Raw genomic sequence first — 18,945 nt, forward strand, 5'->3', positions numbered from 1 at the left:
GTAATCATTAACGCGTACCAGGTTGGAAGTAATCATTAGATTGTAAAACTGAAAAAAAGTTGATCTCGTTCGCAAAATGCCATGGTTTAAAACAGGGCACATAGATATTATCATAATGGTAATTACCTAAGACACCGACATATACTAATTTATCTTCAGTCCTTGATTTCTTGTGTACCGCATTCTTATGTTCATTGCGTTGCACTAATGTACTGAAAAATACAGTGAAAATAGAAATTGAACAATTCTTGATTACTGAAAATAAACATCTTTGAAGACTAAGCAAGGGTTGAAAAATGTGTTGAAAATATAACGTTCTAGCATACGGGTTCTTGTATGTTTGGATCGGTATGGATATGATTTGTTTAATATTAATTGTTACAATAGTGGAAAAACACTAATTCAGACTAACATAAACAATTTCGAAGATTGCATAAGGCAGTTTGTTTACTACAAAAAGAACACTTGCATTAATTTTTATGGTACCAAGTTTAAATCCGACTTTTTAATCCTTTTGAATTTCGGGATGTTTTGCTTTTATGAGGATATGAACCGAGTAATTTGATCTGATTCCAAAATTTCTAGTTCTAGCCTTTGGTATCACAAGGAGATTTTGTACATGAAGGTTGTGATTCGCTTGTTTCGGCGAAAAAAGTCCTGCGAAAAAATAGAATTTAGACTGTTTTATATACTTCGAGTACTAAGATTCTAATTGATTGAACATTGGTCGTAGTCTCCTGTGAGTTGGAGATTAGATGCTTATAGGAGGATGAACCACTGATCTATAAAAAGATTGGGTCGGGCTTCTAATGCGACCAGAGTTCCGCCATCCGAGAAGAGGGCCCCAGAACAGCCCATGCTAGGAGACGGTCTTCTCTGTCACCCCTTGCAATGTTTTCAGCTGCTTTGGCCTTGTTCTTTTTCAGCAATCACACACAAAGCATTGCAGCTCTCGCGTATCCATATCATTGAAGTATTGGTTTTGAGGAATGGCTTCCCGCTATTGTTTGGGGCCCTCTTCCTTTTGAAATTGAACGGGCTTCAAACTTTGGTGTTTCAAGAAAATATGAAGCTCGATCTAGTCTTCTTTGTAGATCAGTGGGATGAATAGTCAAAATGGGAGACTCTTATGTGCAGAGAATAATCCAGAATTTGAATGACACATTCAATGCGAGACGAAAACTTCGAATTGTATTCTACCGATAGCCTTATTTTCAGCTAGGGCGGGGGGATTAGCCTCTATCTTATAAAAAGGGAGGGTCAATATAAAAAACAACTTGTTTAAACAACGAACCTTCGATCGCTAAAGGCATGGAAATCATAACACCTATTTAGGAATGGAAAGTATACGGATAGCAAGGGAATGCTGTTCTTCAAAACCATTTAACACCATTCCGTGAATTCATTTTTTAAACGCAAATACGTGGAAGTTTGGGGCCTCGTGCTTCTTTGGTGATCTGTCAAAAGAGGAGCTCTATACAACCTTGGAAGTTTTTAATACAGATCAAACTTTTGGTGAACAAGCGTATTTCTAGATCTAAAAGACGGAAAATATAAATATGATCTCAGGAGTTGAGATGCTAAATTACCATGACCTTTTATAGCGTTTCCTTGTCAATTGTTGAGATCGAAATGCATCTTGAAAATATTGCAAACGATATGAGCTCTCTTTATAATAAAAATTTCGATTTGAATTCTGAGCAACCCTTGGGTAAATCAAAAGTCAATGCCTGTGCTCGTATTTGTGGTAAAGTTCTGATGAAAGGGAAAATAATCCCAGTTGCTTTTATTCTTTCCAATTATTTCACGATAGATAACTGAAAATTGAAACAGAAACCAGCTGAAGAAAAATCTTAATACTAAACATGAAAAATGGCAGCATGAGCAACTAATGTACTTTAAACAAACTATTCAACTTAATGCAAATACTCGACCAAAACATAATTTTGGCCACAGAGCAAAAACTCGTTTTCACGGAAAAACTGTCAAGAATACTGTCGAATTGGATATTGCTTAGAAACTGCGCGTTGTTTTTCAACATTGGTCCAGCATTCAAGACGTGGAAAGAGAACAGTTTGAAAAAGGGCCATAACATCATTAAAAAGGACTTTGTATCAAATTAAATAACACATATCAAACGAAAATCTCACTCAGTTTCTCATTAACATGCACGTCCAAGTAGGATTCAAGTTACTTAGGGACGTATTGGGGCAAATGTAATTTACACTGATTCTACTTCTAATCAATCCAAGTCCTCACAGTTATAAATGAAAGTGGAAAATGCATTCTTGAATGGTACAATTTGCATGACTTTTCTTTTTGGAAGTGTGACCAAGACATAAAAATTTATAACACTAAACAACATTAAACGGCTGTAGTGTTTTTATCCCGATAGAAAAATGAAGTCTGTTCTCGCAAATATTAGTAGGCTTTACAGTATGCACCTCAAAACTACTTGTTTTACAAATAAAAAAAATATATACAAATAAAAATGCTTGTTGAATAAAATCTTGAAAAAATAACCATATCTTACTGCTTACGATCATATAGCTAAAGTAGCAAAAAAGTAGTAAAAATTGTACGCAAAACAGCTTAAGTGGCAAAACGTCATACTGAAAACGAGAGCCTCGGCATTCTTTAGTATTCCAGGCAAATCAACCAAGTCAAACACTCAGGTCAAATCTAAATGAAGAAATGGGAAAATGGATTTAAAAAGGAATCTTTAAGAGAAATGAATGACCTTAGATACAGCGTCGTACTGTAATACTGGAAAAATCTTTGGTTTTAAATCTTATGAGTAATGCTATGCTTTATACATATAATGAATGAAACCAGAACAGAAAATCCTTAGCAAAAAGTGATTGAGCGCAGTATTTCACAAATGATCATTTCATCTAACTACAGATCTCCATGACAGTAAACATGCCTTATTAAAATCAAGATATTTTGATTTGATTCCAAAGAAAATAAGAAGAAGAAAAATCAGTCATTGAACAAATAAAAGCATCTTTTTCAAATTCAATGAATGTCCATCCTAAAATTAAATCTGTGATAATAACAACTTCCCATTCTACTTTGTGAATATTCAAACCAAGCAACAACATAATGAATTTCACACATTTTCATTGGATCTAAATTTTGCAATTCTTTTTCTTTGGCCAAGTTTCACTTGTATTTCACCTTTATTTGCACAAATGACTATCGAAAAAATAATTCACTAGAAATAGCGTTAAAAAATTAGCGTTCAGAAGGTATGGTCCAAATTTAAAGATTTAAACAATATCTTATGACAAAAATAGCAATCAATGTAAGTAAATTGTACCAGGAATAAAAAATGATTAAATGAATAACGACGTTTCGAGAATAGCCCGTTATCAAGTGATAACTTACTGAGCTTATTTACTTGATAACGCGCTATGCTCGAAAAGTCGTTATTCATTTAATCAACGCTTTATTCCTGGTACAATTTACTTACATTCATCGTTATTATAGCATCATATTGTACCGCACGCAATCTAATATAGTTATGGAATATTTTATGATATCGCCAATTTTAAACTGTAGCGAGTGATATCAGTTCTACTAAAAGAAGCAAGACACGCTTATTCTAAACCCTCACATTGTCTTGCCATAAGATTGTGGCATGCCTGGTCAAAAAGAAACATGCATAGATAAACTGAAGTCTAAACGTTGTTACCAGAAAACGCTTAAAATGAGATGGAAAGCTTGTAAATAAACGTTAGTGCTAGGGTCATTCAGAAATTCTTATAAGATATTGTCAATAGCGGCATAAATTTCATGCAAAATTTATTTTTTTCTTCCAAATAAAATAAGTTTTATTAGCGAAGAATGATAATACTAGCCTGGAACTATTAAATATGACACAACCCGGTGATATTCAAAATCAAACAAGTAATTTTCAATAGTAACCCAGTACTATTCAATATTAGCCCGATACTATTCAATATTAGCCCGATACTATTCAATATTAGCCCGATACTATAAATATAAAACAGATACTATTCAATATCAACTCGGTACTATTGAATACAAACCTGGTACTTTTGGATACAATTTTTTGAAACAGTAATGCTCAAACTCAGCTATGTTCCTTTTCTTGATGTCAACGTTCACATCCTCAATGACATCTTTTGCTAAGAAAAGCAATAAAATGTTTCCATGCTAAGAAAAGCAATAAAATGTTTCCATGGCATCTATCACCTGAAGAACTTGATTTTAGATCAGATAATAAATTGAAGCTTCAGGTTGACAACTTAGATACAACAAATTTTCATCAAGATAATCTTAATTTGTGTATTTGGTCGCATGCAGCAACCTCCATTTTTCTGCTCACGTAAGGAATATGTCTTATCAACATATCTATCTTAAGAGTCACACAAGCCTTGGAGGGGGGGGGGGCAGGGTAACTAAGCCTAGCTTTTGACGGGGACGTGCTATTTTTCTTCAAAATTTTGACCCATAATTCCGCTAATATGATGAAAACTTTACCTATAATTCCGCAAGGCAAATAACATTTTTAAAACACAGCAAAATCAGCAAACAAATTTTGAATGTCCTTTGCACTAAAATCTCAATATTACACATATTCCATACTTTCGTTTCTCATCAACGAGCTCATCAACGAGCGCGTTAATGGGCATAATGGAATCACGCTCACTGATTGGTCAGTTTGGCAATTAAGCTTCCAATCTTAACCGACACTTCAAAATTCTTCTGCATGCAAACAAAGCATATTGAATCATACCTTTCCAATCCTCTCCTCGGTTGCACATATACTTCAGCAGAATCCAACAGTTTTCAAAAATCGATAAAGGCGCTGGTAGGATTGGCTTCTTGATAAACTCTTTCAAAAGAACAAACTTCTCATATTGGCAGATTTGATTGGAGCATTTTTGGGTTTTGTCGTAAATATTGCTGCAGAGAAAATAACCAACAATTGATGTACAAAGTTTTTCTATAAAAAACAATTTGCGAAAGCAGAGGCTATGTGAAAACACCTTTAAAACTTAACTTGTTGTTTTTTGGACAGTTCTTTTTCGATCTCCGTCGTTCCTTCTTACCTAATTCTTTGGGATTCTATGGGAGCTTTGAATAGAATAAATATTACAAATTTTAACGACTTTTCTACTTTATATCTAACATATTCCTTGGCACATACGTCGAGTTTCTTGGTCTGTAAAATACACCTGAAAAATCGACTGATACTCTGGTGATATGATTAGAGAAAACTTCCTTTGTGTTCATAGTGTAGTTTACCGGAAATTTATGCAGAAAAAAGATCTCCGCTTGAACAAAATGATTTTCGTTTAAAAAACCTTTGATAAGAGACTGCAGCTTTAGAATTGAAGTTCTTTCTTACGGGAATGTCGTTAATTTCATCAATCAAAACTCAATAAAATATTATTTATTCCCTTAATGAAATATTGAACGTTCAAAGTGAATGAGTGTTAGTTTTTTGGGTCGACTTATATATCTGGTATTGCTAAAAGTTATGTATTTTTAGCCAAAAATCAAGGGTCGACTTACACGCCGGGATGACTTATATGCCTAGAAATGCGGTGTATGAATTGTTTGAGGAAACAAGAAAAGCGTTTCTCTCACACAAAAAGTTCGAGGAGAACTATTAACTTTGTTTTTGGCTAATATGCTTCGTTTCTTACAATGTTTTCGTGATAAAGAAAGAAAGCAGCAAAGATTTCAACTTTCTTTTTAACAATCTTAGGCCCAGAATCACAAATCTATAAGAATACTGTGGTTCAGCAAAAATCAAAAGCAAAAGATGACACAAGTCAAGACAGCAAAAAGGTATTTTGTAGAAAAAGTTTGTTTCATTTTTTTCTTCATCTCAGGAAGCGCAATTCATGATTCTTGGTTGTAAGAAATTTAAATAGAAAATGAAAATACCTGAAGTCGGCAATCAAAATATTGATAAGGAGTGTATTTGCAAACAAAAGAAAAATAGCCATTCCAATCACAACAGCAATTTCGTATCCTGAATTCACTTTTGGTGTCCCAAATACAGTTGTACTGTTGTTCACTACAAAAACAAACGCGCCGATGAGCAGAAACTCTAGAACCAAAACGCATAGTAAGGTAATTCTTTAGTAATGAATTAAAATTTTTTAGCAATTAGTTTCTACTTGTTTCATACATTAAAAGGCATGAGACTGAAAGCTTTTGCTGTCTTTTGGTCACTTAAAATTGATGGCTGTACAGATTATACAGACACCTCTCTAAAAACACACAGTTCAGTTTCATCCCAAATGATCATAACGCCATTAATGAAGCTCTATACAACGGACACCCCTATACAACGTACACCTCTATACAACGGACACCCCTATACAACGTACACCCCTATTCAACGTACACCTCTATACAACGGACACCTCTATACAACGGACACCTCTATACAACGGACACCTCTATACAACGGACACCCCTATACAACGGACACCCCTATATAACGTACACCTCTATAGAACGGACACCCCTATACAGCGTACACCTCTATACAACGGACACCCCTATACAATGTACACCTCTATACAACGGAAAATTACACTGATCCGAGCAGTGTCCGTTATAAGACGGCTGTATCCCCAACTTCTAGGTATTTCAACCTTTCTAGAAGTACAATACAGCTGCAGGACGCCAAACTAAAATCTAATTGACAAAAATATAGCTGAATATCATATGAATACAAATTGCAAAAAGTTGAAGAATTAATATATCATATGGGATCTGAAAACTAAGCAAAATATGCATTGGCCAGCAAGAAAAGGTTTTATTATTCAACAAGTAAAAGGTGAGACATACATTCATAAGTTTCGAGTCCAGCGTCAGCAAATAGCAAAAGGTATGGTCGGAAGAAAATGGTGAAGACTGTTGTCCAAGACAAGGTTGACGCGGGGAAAAGCATTGCTGTCAGCAAAACACCATAAGAAATAACCGAAATGGTGACGACAATCAGGAATGACTTCATCCGTAGCAGCTGAAAGATAACATCAATTTTCATTAGCAACCAAAAAATCAATCTTGAAAATCATGAAACACGGTGAGATATCAAAGCATACAAAAGTACGCTTAGTGAAGGCATTAGTTTTCCCGATAATGAAGTAACGTTATGAGAGCTGGACAGTCAGGAAAAGTGAACGAAGGAAAATCGATGCGTTTGAGCCATGTTGACGTAGGATATTGAGAATAAAATGGACAGCAAGAAGGACAAGTCAGTCTTTTTAGATGAAAGAAAGCCAGAAAATTCATTAGAAGGCATGATTGTAAAACGCTGACCTTCCTTGGCCATACAATAAAAGCTAGCGTGATGGAAAAAGATATTGTGTTAGCGTTGGTAGAGGGAGCAAGAAGACGAAAGACACAAATAGCAAGATGCCTGGATATGTTAAAAGAGCTAGCTGGGTTGTCCTTGCATCAAGTCAATGAAAATGCAATCGGAAAAAATGAAGATTGTTTGTTCAGACCATCGCCAGAAGTCGCCAGCGACATAATGGTACTTGAGACACACATCATTCTAAGATTTGGGATTAAACCTATATCTAGAACTTGATTCCTTCCCAGACGACGCCATTGAAGCGGCACTCGGCAAATATAGGTAAACACTGTTCTCTATCTCTCAATTTTCAATGAATGTCAATGAAAAAGCAATCGGAAATGAAGATTGTTTGTTCAGATCATCGCCAGAAGTCGCCAGCGACTTTATGGTACTTGAGACACACATCATTCCAAGATTTGAGATTAAACCTATATCTAGAACTTGATTCCTTCCCAGACGACGCCATTGAAGCGGCACTCGGCAAATATAGGTAAACACTGTTCTCTATCTCTCAATTTTCAGTGTATAACCACACATAGTTTTGAATAGATCGTTAAATTACTAAATCCGGTGCTCTTTACACATAAGAATGCAAAAGCTCATCAAAATATTTTGGATGCCGATGATCAGCGCAGTACACAAATTAACTGAGTCATACCGCTAATTTGTGTACGTCGTCCTCAACTAGCAACGTCCTCAACCAAGATGAGTACCAGTTTAAACGATAAATTTGATGCGAAGCAACGCAAATTCTGCGTCCTTCCATTTGCATTTACAATATCTTGAGATAGGAATTTATAAAACATTTAACGGTTTGAATCCGCCTTTTATGGATGAAATACTGTCCATAAATGAATGCCCAATTACTTAAGAAACTCCCATTCATAACAGCGGAGCCACATTACAAAATATATGGATTTAATACCGTATCATACAGATGTAGCCAGATATGGAACTCAGTTCCAAACGAAATAAAGTACTCCCCTACTTTACCAATATTCAAGAAAAAAATCTCAGAATTGTTCAATTTACAATTTACAAATTTTCATGTTCAAAATTTACAAATCTCATTACTTGCAAACTTTGCAACGAATACATATATAACATTGGTTATATTTGATTTACTTATACTTAGTGTTGGTAATTTAAATAAGATGTTTTTAATTAGCTTGAGTATGCAAAGCTAGAATATGTACCAACTTTAAATAAAGAAAAAAAAAAAAAAAAAGTCTTTTAAAACCTCGTCTAGAACTTCTCCACTAATAATAAAGTCTAGATGTTTTAGCTTTCTTGAATCAATCAATCTCGAAATATGTACTTCTAATTGAATGGGTATTTGACAAAGGGGATGCTCTCTCTTTGATTAGCTGCTCTAGAGAAGCTTCTCCTTCTTTAACAAAATTTTTCTCGATAAAAATTTCTGCTGATTTATGTAATCTTATTATAATTTTGTCGCATTGAAATATTTGTAAATTTTGTTAGTTTAAATGATTTTTGTATGTAGCTGAATTTTGAAAACTAAATTGAACTGAACTGAACTGAACATAAAACCATTTTCTGTGAGGCTTGATTGCTTGACGGGAAGACATTGGGAATTCAGGGCGTATACTTCATGGATATTGTGAGACTGCATAATAGCAATTTATAGAGTTAAGACACTTTTATAGATATTTCGTAGCACTCAACTGAGGCTGCAGAAAGATAACTTCGAATAACAGCCTGTTCTTCACTAAGAGGCCCCTGTATTGACTTACCATTTCGATAATCATCACCAGATAAGGACCAATATCCTCCGACTTTCTTAAAAATTGTGCAATTTTTATCCAAGAGAGCAAGAGGTAGAATGAAAACACTGCCTTGGAGATGAATGGATCGTAGTAATCCAAGCCAAAGCCTAAGTAGTACAGTATGAAGCTGATGATATCTAGAATATTCCAAACACTTGACTTCCATTGTGCCAAATTGTTCAGGCATCCCTTTTGGACAGATACAATCTAAAGCAAAATAAATTGAAAATATTTTAATAAATTCAGCTGCCTCATCGTGCCGGGAAAAATCTTTTTAAATGTAAAAAACCTAGCATAAACCTAGCATAGTATACAAATATAGATAAATGTAGTAATATTTATATATGTTAAACACAGATCTAACGAATAAATGGGTTAGCCTCGACACCATTTGGGTAATATTAATTTTCATGAACGCACCACATGGGCTCATATTCTCATGAACGCACCACATGGGCTCAGAAAGCTTTACATAAGTCTTAACATCTGTCTATGAAAAAAGTAGTTGTAACAGCTCAAAATCATTGCTTTAATTTTCTCAAAACTAGATATAAGGAGCCGGGTCATTCTGCAATTGAAGTCAGGAGAAGATATAAAATTATTATTGTAAAATGTTTTTGGAACACTAGGTTAACAGGTCCTTGGTTGGTAGCAGCAAACTACTTTGTTGAACAAGTTTACCTGTATGTATATATATGGTTTTATTATCATTATCATTATTATCATAAAGTCTGAGCGGTTTAAGCATCACATTGCAATGGGGGAAACTATACTGCAGCAACCAACCCCTCTATTCTGTGCAAAGCTTCAAAACTTACCTGCCTAATCTCGTCTAGTGTCAAGCCAAACACAAAAACCAAAACCACCCATTTAATCACCTCGTGAGCCTTGGTTTCCCAAGATAAAACGAAGAAGGAAAATGCCAGCAGATGCAGAACATACACGATCTGTCAAAAACATGTACAAAAAATCATAGAGATTTAGCAAGGGGTAAGTGGGCAAAGGGTGTTCATTCAGAAATTGCATGTTAGCAACGCCATGTTGACAGCTAAAAAAGACAGCTTGATAAGGTCCTGGAAAGGGAAATTGATCGAAGCTCCAAACCATTTTCGGCAAAATCCAGTTCCAAGTAGGCATTGCTTCAACCTCCTTCAGAGTGTGATCTCAAAAGTTCAAGCACTCGATTCAATGATCATCCCAGTCCATGAGCGATTTCCCACTCGCAGTTATCTAAATCCCAATTCCAAGTGCTGAAATAGGCAACCCAATTTCCCCATTTACTACTTCGGGACCCTTTGATAATTTGCTACTAATAACGTTTGTGAATACACGGCAGTGACCACAGTGAATACAAAGCGAGAATTTCTCTACCCTGGGTACCAGAGCCTCGTGAATCCATGGATAAAGTATTGTAGACAGCTGCGCCTTGTTAAAACAATTTTTTGTGACTCGTTTTTAACTAACGAGACTAGATAATGGAGACTCTGGTGCCAAGGGTAGGGTTTCCATGCTCATACCATCAGGTGGTAGCTACATCTGAGCTGAGCAAGAAATGTCTTTATACTCTCACACTTGAATTCGATCCGCATGGATAAGATGATAAAGTTACAATAATAAACTCACGACATGTAGCCAAAACTTGACATTTGGCACTCCCATTTTGTAATTCATGTAATACCAAAGCCAGTAAAGAGATTTGGAGCAACAGCAAGATTGATCGGCCCTCTCTTTCAACCTTTTGAGCTTCTCCTTATGACGATTGTCCTAAGGAATAAGGGAAACGGATTAACACTGGGTAAATTCAAAATCGTTGCAAAAACCATTTCATACACAGATTCAAAGGGCACCAACTTTTTTGAAGGGGTACTAGATGGAATGAAGAAGCGATGGTTGACCTTAGCAATAACAATAACTTTTAAGATAAATTGAAATGGATCTCATTTTTTCATGAAATTACAATAATTCAAAATAATTTATTCATACGGCAAATTCCCTTTTAAGCCCACCGGGGGGCCTTATTGTTTCTCAGCACTTTGAAGGGGGCTTAAATGAGAGAGTGGCTAGATTGAGAGAGGGGGCTAAATAAATATTTTGTTATGAAAGACCATTTTCAGAGGTAGGCTAATTTTTTGTTATTTACGGAATTAAAAACATTAAATCCGCCTTTTACAACAATAATGTTGACATCGTCATCGTCGTCAATCATTAATTCTAAAATATCTTTATGGGCCATGTCGCCTTCTGAAATCGAGCATTCGAAAAGGTCGACTTCATCCCTCTGAGTACCAGCGACCTGTAATTTTGGTAAAAGGCTCTCACATGGCCCGTGCTTAATGCACATTAAATCTTTGTCTTCGAGACTGGAAGAAACATTCTTTGAATTTTGATTAGATGAGAAGCATTGAATGACAAATGAATGAAATGAAAATTTCCGTTTTTTGTCAAGTTTACTTATTTTGGCGTTCAGAGAGGGGGCTTAGTTGAGAGGGGGGCTTAAAAGAAAATTAACAGTACATGCAATTTCTCTCATGCAATAAACATTTAAAAATCTCAAAAATTTAAGAAGGGACCTCCCCACTCCAGGATTTCATAAGAGCCAGCTCACAAGCCGGTCGTTCGATGATATCTTTCAGTTCAAGGTTTCCTACTACTTCCGCGAACGTCTGATTCTTCCAAAGCGGCAATCTTGTCGTCAATACTTCTTCGGTCATTTCTCGGTCTGTTTTGTAATAAATTTCCAGCAAATCTATCATTTGCTTGTTGAAGAACCTACAAAAATGCATGGGTAACCTAACCAAATGTTTACAGAGGATTTAAAGTGCTAGAATATAAATTATGAAATCATTAAAGACAACCTGCGTCCAGATCTACTTTTCCAGACAAAGCAAAAAAATATTTTGTATGTTTGGAATTAATCCATAGGACTTGAAACCAACCTTAACTGCAATGCAGAAAATAAAAATTTGAAATATGCTCCTCTAGTCTCAGATCTAAGACAAAGGTTCAAATCTGTCATATCTGTGAATCTCTCCATTAGATCTCTTGGCATCTTCAGTGACTCATGTCGCTCATTCCTTTAAATATGTCACTCTTTCCATCGATGATCAACACCAACGATATCTCATTCTAAGCTTTTTACAATATTCGTTCTTACCACCTATTACATCTTTTGCTGTAGGAACAAAACATGGACTAATATTGACAACTCTACTTTTAACTACATACGCACCTATATGTAAATTATGCTTGTTATTTATTACATTTATAAGTCCAGGCTAGCCAATTACAAATAACCTGTAATAGTGAGATTTCTAATTGCAGTTTTTAGTTTCAATGAAAATGAAAATTTCTCAAAAATGAAAATGATTTTGAAATGTTTTTATTTTCTGCAGTAGCTCCGTTGTCCAATTGATGAAACCCAAACAGTATTGTATGCAGTCCTGGCCGTAGAGCTCCACTGGAAGTACGTATATGTGTATATATGTTTGTATGAAATGTGTGCTTCAAATGCTAATTTAGGCCAAAGATTTCTTACAACCGCCGTTAACAGGGGCTGTTAAACGACCTTATATAGGTGCAATTTGCTGATTATTCGTCTCAAAAATATTGGCAAGTAAAATTTAACTATATTGAGTAATGGTATACGTGGTTTTATGAGCAGCATAAACAACCAGAATGTGAATGGATATTGGAGTAAAATTGTGAATTCTTGCATTAACCAAGCGTTTAGAACTGTAGTAAACGAAAAGGTAGAGCAAAGAAGCGACAAAAGGGAGGGACAAAACAGCGAATATATTCATTTTCATTATCCTCGCCGGATTTTCCCTAGTTAAGGGTACCTAAGATTGATCTGATAATGAACTCTATCGCGAGTGCAGAAAACAAAAATAGTTGACATATATCTGGAAAGGTCCTTTCGCAATTGAGGCAGAGGTATCTCATCAAAGAATTAAAACGCATATTGCACAAAACAGGAATCGAAAATATAGAATTACATACTCAATAGTGTCTTTCAGCTTGTTGGGAACATATCGGAATACTTCTGTCTTTTTGATAGTATTGGAAATGCCAGAGAGAACCGCATGCACAAGAAGTGCATTTGACAATGGATGGTATTTGTCGCAAAACCATAGTAGTTTAACTGTATCAAGATGAAGTCTGAGAGTACGATTAATCAGCAGTGACTGTACTGCATTGACAGCCTGTAAAAAATAATTTCACAGTTTTATCATTTCAAAACAATATCAGTTATTTCAAAACATCGATAATTGGCATTGAAAGAGCTAGGTTCTGATAGAATCTCACAAAGAAGCCTCCTAACTGTAACATCCCTTTCCAAATAATAAGAATGTAAGCACGTTTGCGACAGTACTGTGCCTTCCCTCCGACCTCAAACATTTTTACTATCTTAAACGATTGTCTGCAGCTGGCTTCGATCGACTGCGGCAATGCCGGAAGAGTTTAAACAATTCAATTTTCCCACCCCAAACGGCATCATAAATAACCCTTGTCACACGTAGGATGACACACCATATGTTTGCTCAGATAAAAAATCAATAACTCATCCTTAAAAAGACATTTCTACCCGGAAAAAGCCTAGTTTCCATAAAATCGCAACTTCCTGGACCCCATCTTCAGCTTTATGTTCCTATAAATCGGCGACAGTTAGAAAATATTCCTTTCCAGGTCCCAAAAGCGGACTGTTTGGACAAAGCTTATAGTCATTCACCGATCAATGCCACATGCACCGATCTTTTGCAAAACCGAAAAGTGGTAACTGCCGATCAACTGCGATATGTGTTTGCATTCAAGGGATAGGGTAGTCATGTCAGAGCATCTTGAGGAAGTTTTTCCATTGAATTGCGACGGTCGCAGCGATCAAGAAGTTTAACTTAGCTCAACTAGCCCGTAGGCCCTAGCGACTGCTTAGAGTCGTAAGCATCGCGAGCAACTTATTTAATTGAATCGGACACAGAGCGTAGATGATTGCAGACTGTCGTCCACCCTTTCAAAAACGCGTTAGTGGAATCAGGGTTATTGAACATCTTTATTGCCTCATTTACCGGAGGTACCATCTAACTTCTATAATAATAACACGGGATATAAGTTCCAGTTCAGGCAGCGAAAACAAATAAATTGCTACAAAGGAGGATCCACCAAAGAACATTTCAATGAAGAGGAGAATGATATTTTACACACTAACCCATATGACCATGCTTTTATCGTCCACAACTTATCATTCTTTGGTCGTGCAAAAATTTCCCCGCTATATGCCGGCCAAAAGTCCCCTTCGAAGAAGCTCACATGAATAATTCATGAAATGACGCCTTAGAAAGGACCTAACTTTCGAAAATATAGTGTAGTCTGGGACTAACTGGTAGGAAATATTGGGGGGGGGGGGGGGATTCGCATACATGTTCATCTCAGAATAGTTTATTGATATGTGTAAGCCCTAAGCTTGAACCTTTTGGAACGCCAAATGTAGCGTATTTTAGGGTTATTACCAATGCAGTTCCTTATCTTTAAATTCAACAATAGTAAAGCTTCTTGAAAATTTTCATGATTTCGAGGTTACTGACGTAAAATTGTCTTTATCCGTGTTTTAATACAAGTGATCCTTGAACTTTGGTAAGCAAGTTAAAACTAGGTGCAATAATCCAAAGCCTAGCTGTCTCAAGTAAAGAAGTTCGTTGTTGTGAAGAAATAAAAAAATCTGGTCGAAAATAAATTTTCAAACAGACAAGAAACAACCGAGATGGGTAGATAGTTTGTCTGATTATGAGATGGACCAGTTTTGAAAATCGGTGCAGTTGTATTTGACACACTAACCTGCTTGTGGTATTCGATTCTATCTCCTAAAAGTTCATGAATACCATCTGCTGTCTCGTTATGACATAGAAATTTTAAGGCATCGTCAATATCAAACGGATGCTGTTGATTTTCCTGTGATGAAGATTGAGAATTTGTTGCACAATCAAACTATAAAGTAGTATTGAAAAATTTACTGAGAAAAGCTCTTTGAATCGATTTGTAATTTAAATTAGAAAAAGGTTGATGTTATGTGAAGTTCGTAGAAAATAAAGCTATGTTAGGTTCCATCCAAGATGGACGATGAAACATTTTTGCATATTTAAAAAGTCGACTGAAAATCAAAAGCTAACAGTCTTAAATTCAAAATGATCAATAAATGCATCCTCGTTTAGTAGATCTAGGATAATGTACCAATTTCTAATGCCCTATCGATTCCTACTGTAAAGGATTACTTGAAGAAAGTGGAAATTCACAACCAGCAACTCCATTGTAAAGCCAGACCAATCTGTTATCAAGCTAAGTATTAACTAGCAGATATACATGAAAATAATAAATATTATTTAAATACGAGAAGGTAATTTTAGGATTCTTGCAAAAGAAAACGACAGCAATGAGCAGTGTCGAGAGATGATTTTGAAGAATAAAAGATTGAAAGCCATATTACTTACAGAAACTGGTTTTGTTTTTTTGAAGAACTTAAAAATTCTGTTTCCCTAAAAAAGATCAATTCAGAAATTTAGATCATTTAAATTTAAAAAATATAAAACAAAAATTACTTTATGAAAGATAGGCTTCTCGTCTCATTTAAGCACAGCTGTAGTTTAAGCAAATGCATAGTTTATAAATGCTGATTTGGTTCCTGAAATTTTTTTAGACTTAAACATTACATCAAAGGTAAGAAAAACTAGAAACTTTAGGTAGATTTGGTTACTTGAATAAGCATTTCTCTCAATCTAGCCCCTTTTTTAAGACGTTTGATGAAGTTAGCTTTTGCCTTTGGGAAGAAATAAAACCGCCCGATGCCCATGATGTATTAAATGTTTATTCTTCGGCAAAAAGTTGTGAGAAAACTGCCAGAAAAGACGATGAGAATTCCTAATCTGTTGCAGAAGACGAAAAATAACGAAAATTTTGATAAAAGGCAGAATGATATTTCACAGGCTAACCAATATTAACATATTTTTATCTTAAACGAACGTGCTTCAAGTTTTGAAATGATATTTTACAAGCTTACCAATTTTAATACGTTTATATCTAACACGAACGTGCACCAAGTTTTGAAATGATATTTTACAAGCTTACCAATATTAACATATTTTTATCTTAAACGAACGTGCATCAAGTTTTGAAATGATATTTTACAAGCTTACCAATATTAATACATTTATATCTGACATGAACGTGCATCAAGTTTTGAAATGATATTTTACAAGCTTACCAATATTAATACGTTTATATCTGACATGAACTTGCATCAAGTTTTGAAATGTTATTTTACAAGCTTACCAATATTCATACGTTTATATCTGATACGAATGTGCATCAAGTTTTGAAATGATATTTACAAGCTTACCAATATTAATACGTTTATATCTGATACGAACGTGTATCAAGTTTTGAAATGATATCTTACAAGCTTACCAATATTAATACGTTTATATCTGATACGAACGTGTATCAAATTTTGAAATGATATTTTACAAGCTTACCAATATTAATACGTTCATATCTGACACGAACGTGTACAAGTTTTGAAATGATATGTTACAAGCTTACCAATATTAATACGTTTATATCTGACACTAACGTGTATCAAGTTTTGAAATTATATTTTACAAGCTTATTAATATTAATACGTTCATATCTGACACTAACGTGTATCTAGTTTTGAAATGATATTTTACAAGCTTACCAATATTAATACGTTTATATCTGACACGAACGTGCACCAAGTTTTGAAATGATATTTTACAAGCTTACCAATATTAATACGTTTATATCTGACACGAACGTGTATCAAGTTTTGAAATTATATTTTACAAGCTTACCAATATTAATACGTTTATATCTGACACGAACGTGTATCAAGTTTTGAAATGATATTTTACAAGCTTACCAATATTAATACGTTTATATCTGACATGAACGTGCATCAAGTTTTGAAATGATATTTTACAAGCTTACCAATATTAATACGTTTATATCTGACATGAACTTGCATCAAGTTTTGAAATGTTATTTTACAAGCTTACCAATATTCATACGTTTATATCTGATACGAATGTGCATCAAGTTTTGAAATGATATTTACAAGCTTACCAATATTAATACGTTTATATCTGATACGAACGTGTATCAAGTTTTGAAATGATATCTTACAAGCTTACCAATATTAATACGTTTATATCTGACACGAACGTGTATCAAGTTTTGAAATGATATTTTACAAGCTTACCAATATTAATACGTTTATATCTGACACGAACGTGCATCAAGTTTGAAATGATATTTTACAAGCTTACCAATATTAATACGTTTATATCTGATACGAACGTGCATCAAGTTTTGAAATGATATTTTACAAGCTTACCAATATTAATACGTATATATCTGACAGGAACGTGTACAAGTTTTGAAATGATATTTTACAAGCTTACCAATATTAATACGTTTATATCCGACACGAACGTGCATCAAGTTTTGAAATGATATTTTACAAGCTTACCAATATTAATACGTTTATATCTGACACGAACGTGCATCAAGTTTGAAATGATATTTTACAAGCTTACCAATATTAATACGTTTATATCTGATACGAACGTGCATCAAGTTTTGAAATGATATTTTACAAGCTTACCAATATTAATACGTATATATCTGACAGGAACGTGTACAAGTTTTGAAATGATATTTTACAAGCTTACCAATATTAATACGTTTATATCTGATACGAACGTGTATCAAATTTTGAAATGATATTTTACAAGCTTACCAATATTAATACGTTCATATCTGACACGAACGTGTACAAGTTTTGAAATGATATGTTACAAGCTTACCAATATTAATACGTTTATATCTGACACTAACGTGTATCAAGTTTTGAAATTATATTTTACAAGCTTATTAATATTAATACGTTCATATCTGACACGAACGTGCACCAAGTTTTGAAATGATATTTTACAAGCTTACCAATATTAATACGTTTATATCTGACACGAACGTGCATCAAGTTTTGAAATGATATTTTACAAGCTTACCAATATTAATACGTTTATATCTGACACGAACGTGTATCAAGTTTTGAAATGATATTTTACAAGCTTACCAATATTAATACGTTTATATCTGACACGAACGTGTATCAAGTTTTGAAATGATATTTTACAAGCTTACCAATATTAATACGTTTATATCTGATACGAACGTGTATCAAGTTTTGAAATTATATTTTACAAGCTTACCAATATTAATACGTTCATATCTGACACGAACGTGCACCAAGTTTTGAAATGATATTTTACAAGCTTACCAATATTAATACGTTTATATCTGACACGAACGTGCATCAAGTTTGAAATGATATTTTACAAGCTTACCAATATTAATACGTTTATATCTGATACGAACGTGTATCAAGTTTTGAAATTATATTTTACAAGCTTACCAATATTAATACGTTCATATCTGACACGAACGTGCACCAAGTTTTGAAATGATATTTTACAAGCTTACCAATATTAATACGTTTATATCTGACACGAACGTGCATCAAGTTTGAAATGATATTTTACAAGCTTACCAATATTAATACGTTCATATCTGACACAAACGTGTACAAGTTTTGAAATGATATTTTACAAGCTTACCAATATTAATACGTTTATATCTGACACGAACGTGTATCAAGTTTTGAAATGATATTTTACAAGCTTACCAATATTAATACGTTTATATCTGACACGAACGTGCATCAAGTTTGAAATG

General features: G+C 34.4%; 1 protein-coding gene across 6 annotated transcripts in view; it reads right to left on the bottom strand.

Annotated features, from left to right (window-relative positions):
• Positions 1-1,786: 1,786 nt before the first annotated feature.
• The window catches only part of LOC135681465 (transient receptor potential cation channel subfamily M member 7), a 68,897-nt gene continuing 51,738 nt past the window's right edge, over positions 1,787-18,945 (bottom strand). For 4 of the 6 annotated variants that reach the window (XM_089111912.1, XM_089111913.1, XM_065195958.2 and 1 more), the window contains 12 exons: positions 15,621-15,665; positions 14,971-15,084; positions 13,141-13,343; positions 11,712-11,910; positions 10,765-10,905; positions 9,960-10,088; positions 9,109-9,348; positions 6,841-7,015; positions 5,926-6,058; positions 4,766-4,935; positions 4,056-4,154; positions 1,787-2,682 (listed from right to left, as the gene is read on the bottom strand). In XM_089111912.1, the coding sequence (XP_088968038.1) occupies positions 2,672-2,682; positions 4,056-4,154; positions 4,766-4,935; positions 5,926-6,058; positions 6,841-7,015; positions 9,109-9,348; positions 9,960-10,088; positions 10,765-10,905; positions 11,712-11,910; positions 13,141-13,343; positions 14,971-15,084; positions 15,621-15,665 (1,659 nt within the window). In that variant the 3' untranslated portion in view covers positions 1,787-2,671. The remainder of the gene's footprint in view (positions 2,683-4,055; positions 4,155-4,765; positions 4,936-5,925; positions 6,059-6,840; positions 7,016-9,108; positions 9,349-9,959; positions 10,089-10,764; positions 10,906-11,711; positions 11,911-13,140; positions 13,344-14,970; positions 15,085-15,620; positions 15,666-18,945) is intronic. The other 2 variants (XM_065195960.2, XM_065195959.2) reach the window with 2 other exon arrangements.

This window comes from Rhopilema esculentum, chromosome 12, assembly GCF_057945365.1.
Source record: "Rhopilema esculentum isolate cy_ngs chromosome 12, ASM5794536v1, whole genome shotgun sequence".
Lineage (NCBI taxonomy): Eukaryota > Metazoa > Cnidaria > Scyphozoa > Rhizostomeae > Rhizostomatidae > Rhopilema > Rhopilema esculentum.